Source organism: Carlito syrichta, unplaced genomic scaffold (genome assembly GCF_000164805.1).
Source record: "Carlito syrichta isolate Samal-C Ts95f unplaced genomic scaffold, Tarsius_syrichta-2.0.1 Scaffold308851, whole genome shotgun sequence".
Taxonomy (NCBI): Eukaryota; Metazoa; Chordata; class Mammalia; order Primates; family Tarsiidae; genus Carlito; species Carlito syrichta.
The window spans coordinates 473,324-479,068 of NW_007252947.1; the positions used below are offsets into that span (position 1 = coordinate 473,324).

At 41.0% G+C, this 5,745-nt stretch overlaps 1 protein-coding gene across 1 annotated transcript in view; it reads right to left on the minus strand.

The window, feature by feature from the left end:
- The window catches only part of LOC103268585 (A-kinase anchor protein 2), a 305,955-nt gene that overhangs the window by 154,497 nt on the left and 145,713 nt on the right, over nt 1–5,745 (minus strand). Inside the window, exon 5 of the mRNA XM_008066171.2 lies at nt 4,241–4,326. Within this exon, the coding sequence (XP_008064362.1) occupies nt 4,241–4,252 (12 nt within the window). The 5' untranslated portion in view covers nt 4,253–4,326. The remainder of the gene's footprint in view (nt 1–4,240; nt 4,327–5,745) is intronic.

The following is a 5,745-nucleotide window of genomic DNA, read 5'->3' on the forward strand; positions in this document are numbered from 1 at the left end:
GGTCTTGACCCCGCGGGTTCAGGCAATCCACTCCCCTCAGCCTCCCAAAGCGCAGGATTACAGGCTGAGCCACCAAGCCTGACTGGAATTTTTTTTTTTAACACTGCACCTGCATGAGTGCATGAGTTTGGTATTTGTTCCAAGAGGATGAGAAGGCCAGCAGAGCCTTAGAAGAGGGCCATTATCAGCCTGGCCTTTAATACATTTATTCTTTTTTAAGAGACAGTGGTCTCACTATGTTGCCCAGGCTGGGCTCGAACTTCTGAGCTCAAACTTCTTGCTACCGTGTCCAGCTCAACTTGGCCTTTTAAAAAGGCCTTTATTGAGGTATAAATTTATACTCTGGCTACAAGTAGAAATGAATAAAGAGGACAAGAATGGGTTGAGAGAGACACAGCAGAAGACAAGGCTAAAAATGAAATCGGTGTTAGTGTAAGGAAGTCTGGAAAGTCAGGAGACGTTTGAGCTTTTTAATAAGTGCTCAAATGAGAAGTAATCAAACGGTATTGAGCAGGGAAATCCCTAACTCCTCTCAGCACAGGACAACTAGAGAGCTGAGGACAGTGGTAGGGCTCGTGTGACCACTCCCATATTGCATTAGTGATATGCTAAGTCAACATTTTCCAAAATTGATCACAAAGGCAATCTGGAGCACTTATTAAAAATGCCAATTTGGGCTGGGTGCAGTGACTCAGGCCTGAAACCCCCAGCACTTTGGGAAGTTGAGATAAGAGGATCATTTGAGGCCAGGAGTTCAAGACCAACCTGGACAAGACAAAGATCCCATTGCTATAAAAACAAAAAGTTAGCTGGGCATGGTGGCATGCACCTGTAATTCCAGTTATTTGGGAGGCTGAGACAAGAGGATCACATGAGCTCAAGGTTTTGAGGTTGTAATAAGCCAAGATTGCACCACTGCACTCCAGTCAGAGTGACAGTAATACTCTGTCTCTGAATGAATGAATGAATACAATGTTAATTCTCAAACCCAGATCTTCTGAATCTAAATTTTGAAAGAAGGCTGGCAAGTTGTGTTTTTGTTGATTTTTAAATACAGCTCTAGGTGATTCTCATGGTCAGGCATGTTTTAGGAAAATGCTGATTTATACTTTTTTTTTTTTTTTTTGAGTTGGAGTCTCACTCTGTCACCCAGACTGGAGTGCAGTGGCTGCTCCCAGCCACCGCAGTCTTGACCTGCTGGGCTCTGGCGATCCTTCCGCCTCAGCCTTCCGAGTAGCTGGAACTACAGGCGTGTGCTACCACACCCGGCTCGTTTTTGATTTATTGTGGAGATAAGGTCTCGCCAAGTTGCCCAGGCGGGTCTCGAACCCGCGGGCTCAGGCAATCCACTCACCTCAGCCTCCCAAAGGCGCGGGATTACAGGCTGAGCCACCGAGCCAGGCTCATACTTTTTTTTTTTAATTCATTGTCCAGACAAGCAGAAAAACAGAATAAGACAGAATATAGCAGCTATTCTAAAATATGACTAGGTCAGGCTTGGTGGCTCAGCCTATAATCCCAGCACTTTGGGAGGACAAGGTGAATGGATTGTCTGAGTCCACAGGTTTGAGACCCACCTGGGCAACTTGGCGAGACCTCATCTCTACAATAAATAAAAAATTAGCTGGGCATGGTAGCACACATCTGTAGTTCCAACTCCTTGGTAAGCTGAGGCAGAAGGATCACTGGAGCCCAGCAGGTCGAGGCTACGGATGCCAGGAGCATGATACTGCACTCCAGTCTAGGCGACAGAGTGAGACTCCAACTCAAAAAAAAAAAACCAAACAAAATATAGACTACCCTTTTCTTCTAGGGAATGATGATGAAACATACTGAAAAAAGTTAGAGGCTCTCCAAAGACAAGAATAGGTAAAAGCAACTTGTAAAAGGTAAATATAGTAAAATAATAAAGTTGTGATGGATCTGCATCCTACTGGTTGATCAGCCTCTGTGGCATCAGCTCTCAAGCAGTGTAGGTGCAATTCTTGGCAGAATCTGAGTGTATTAGTTTCCTAGGGCTGCCATAACAAATTACCACAAACTTGGTGGCTTAAAACAACAGAAATTTGTTTTCTGACAATTCTGGAGGTGAGAAGAAGTCAAGATGTCAGCAGGACTGCGTTTCCTCCCGAGGCTCTGGAGAAGACTTCTTGCTTGCTTCTCTCAGCCACTGGTGGCTCCACGTGTATTTTAGTTTGGGGCTGCATAAAGCCAATCCCTGCCTCTGTGATTTATTTTATTTTCATTTATTTATTTATTTATCTATCTATTTATTTATTTATTTATTTTTTGAGTTGGAGTCTCACTTTGTTGCCCAGACTGGAGTGCAGCGGCCACTCCCGGCCACCCTCGACCTGCTGGGCTCCGGCGATCCTTCCACCTCAGCCTTCTGAGTAGCTGGAATTACAGGTGCGCGCTACCACGTCCGGCTAATTTTTTTTTTATTTCATTGTAGGATGAGGTCTTGCCTGCCCAGGCGGGTCTCGAACCTGTGGGCTCAGACAATCCACTCACCTCAGCCTCCCAAAGGCGCGGGATTAAAGGCTGAGGCACCGAGCCCGGTTTAGAAGCATTTTCTTAAGTTACACCCACCTAGAGGTTTCACACATTCCTTAGTGAGAAGGACTTGGCATTAAGAGAGGAACTCTAGAATATTTGTATTTGTATTATTGGCATATTCAAATATACATCTATTTTTGCTTAACTATTAAAATTGTGTGGTACTTATTCCCTAGAGTGGGTTCAGCTCTTGTTTTTTTTTGTACAAAATTCTCAGGTAGTCATTAAAAGATAAGAGAAATTGAAAATGATGTCTAAACTAGAGAGGCCCAAATACAACTTTAGTCAAGATCTTTGTACCCAGGATGAGTAGACTGGTCACATAGCAACCTTATCAACTGGGATTTGGACAAGACTTACTTCTATCAGAATATGCCATATGCTCTATAAACACAAACTCCGGTCTTTCCGATTATTTAAATGGCTGCCTATACCACATTTGCAGCTTTCCTGGCAACATATTGTCAAAATGATGACAGATTCTGAGATACCAAGTCTAAATCCATCAGGTTTTACTACCAGCATCCACGTCCCTTTGTCCAATGTGGTCCTAGACTCAAACTTGCCAGTCTTTGCAATAATAGCTGACAAAACACCAATATCTCATTGCAATTTATGCTATTGTCTTGCAAATTCTGCTAAACATAATTACAGGCAAATGAACTTTCAGCACTGGATAGTTATTCCTTAGTTAGTGGACTTTTTGGCCAATCAGGCAACTATCCTCTCAGTTGATTTCACAATGGTAATATCTGCTTATTTTCTTTAACATCAGCAATATAGATAACATAAATTCAACCTTCACACTATAAAAGAAAGCTTGAATAAATTCATCCTGTATATTCTTTTTGCAAAACCTCTACTAATAAATCCAGGAGTGAAATATTTCCTGTTATATCTCAACATAAAAAGAAACATTGCCTTTTTTTTTTTTTTTTGCCAAAGAAAAATTCAGAAGTGGCAAATATTTGAATTTGAATCATTCAAACAAAAATGTTAGAAAAACCTCTCCACCTCCAGCCTTTGTTAACTAACACATAAGCAGAATTCCAAGAGAGAAGGACCGTTGCTTTTTGTCTAATCTGGTAATAGGAAGGAAGTGGATGAGTCTCTGATAACTTTTGCTACAGATTCCTTAATCTAGGCAATGATTACAAATGCATGCACTTAATTTGAACAGTAATAGTTAAGTTGATCTCCAGATGATTCATTTTGTAAACGTTTAGCCATTAGTGTTCCAGCTGGAGTGGACCATGTGCTGCCTTCCCGCTGACATCAGTGGAAATCTTGAGTCAAGATCAAAGCTACTTTATGCCTCTCTGACCTTTCTTCACAATGCACAGTGAGGCCTGATTTCTCAGCTCAGAATTTTCAGATTTATTTGCTTCGCTGTCCCCATGGGAGTTACTACTTACAAAGAGCCTACATGCAGATTTTCACTGAAGACCCCACCACAGGCTCATTGGAAATCACATTTTGGATTCTGGTTTTCAAGTGGTTTCCTCATCCAGATCCCAAATTTCAGGAAATCAAGTTTTGTTGTGTTTCCAAGACCTCTGAATAGAAAGAGAACCCCAGCAGCGTGGAATGGCCATGCTCATTTTGCCCTCAAACAAACCCCCATAGGCTGCCTTTACTCTACAGACCTACTTTGAGAATCAGTTGGAGAAGGATCCCTTACCTTGATAGTCATGTCTGGGCTGGATGTTTCTGTGTCATACGAGGCTGACTCATCTCCCTTTAACAGGGCACTCTCCCACTCGACTCCTGAAAAAAAAAAGTGCCATTTGAACCAAGTAATTCAGCTAACAAGGACAGACACATAGCTGGCATTTCTCAGATTTCAGTACCATTCGACTTGTAAAGGAAGCTGCTGATAACCTGTAAGCCCCTTACTTACCTGGCAGTTACTGGGCCAGAAGAGCTCCCTTTCAAACATGTGGTCAGATAGCACTTCTCTTGCTTTTACCTAATCTCTAACTTTAAAGTGCATTGTCTAAGTCCTGTATCTTATAGAGCATGTTTAAATCCTAGCCCAGGTGGAGAAGAGGTTGGAATGAGCTCCCCCAGAACCCAGGCCTCATCCTGAAGTCTCATTTGGGGCTTAAAATGAATCCCAGAAAACACAAATATACATATCCAATTCAATACCTAACAGAAATGACTCCAGATTATTTCCAATTCTCAATTCTACACATCCACCCAAGGGAAATAAATGAGAGCTCACTGCCACTATTAAAATCTGTACAGGCTCTCTTTCCAAACTTTAGAAACACTAATGTCTCTTTCTTCTTAAGCTGCCAGACTATCTCCAAGAGCAGCCACCTGGCAAAATACAAGATTTTGTTCTCTCTAATCTCAAAGAAGAGATCAGGGGCTGGTGTTCTGAAATATCTATGAATACAATATAATAAAACTACATTCATTTGGATGCAATTATGTGTTTGAATAGAGTTGAAATGTTCTACATTAGTGAAAAGTTTGAAGAAATGCAAGCATATTTTTTAAAACATAGGTCTATTGCAAGGAAAATCATCCCCTTAAAGGCTAGTAAAGTACTATTTAGTAGAGTTTATCAGAATCTATTTTAACAAGCAAATACAAATTTTATAATTGGTACAATAACTGCCAGTTTGGAAAAAAGTGCTCATAACCTAAAGTATTAAAAGATTATCCTCTTGCATAGGATAAAATTCTCTGTGTAATATTTGTTTATATTATTGATTTTTCTATTACTTTTCTCTAAGGATAACTCAAGGGCAATATTCACCCCAGACTTGTGTGAATAATCCAAATTCCAAAATGTCAACTGTCTACCATTATGTTACACCAGGAATGGCACACTTCACTGTCTGCCAAATAGTACATATTTTCGGCTTTAGGGTCATGTTGTTTCTGTTGCAGCTTTTCAATCTGCAGCTGTAGAGCAAAAATAGCCCACGTAAATGAATGAGCAAAGGTATGTTCCAATAAAACTTTACAAAAACAGTAGGCCAGATTTGTCCCATGAGATGTACATATTAGCCTCTGTGCTAAATTAAGAAAACAGAAATGTGTAAAATTGCTATACCACAGGGTTTCTATTAAGAATCAACATAGATCTCATCTCTACAATAAATCAAAAACTAGCCGGGCATGGTAGCGTGTGCCTGTAGTTCCAGCTACTTGGAAGGCTGAGGTGGAAGG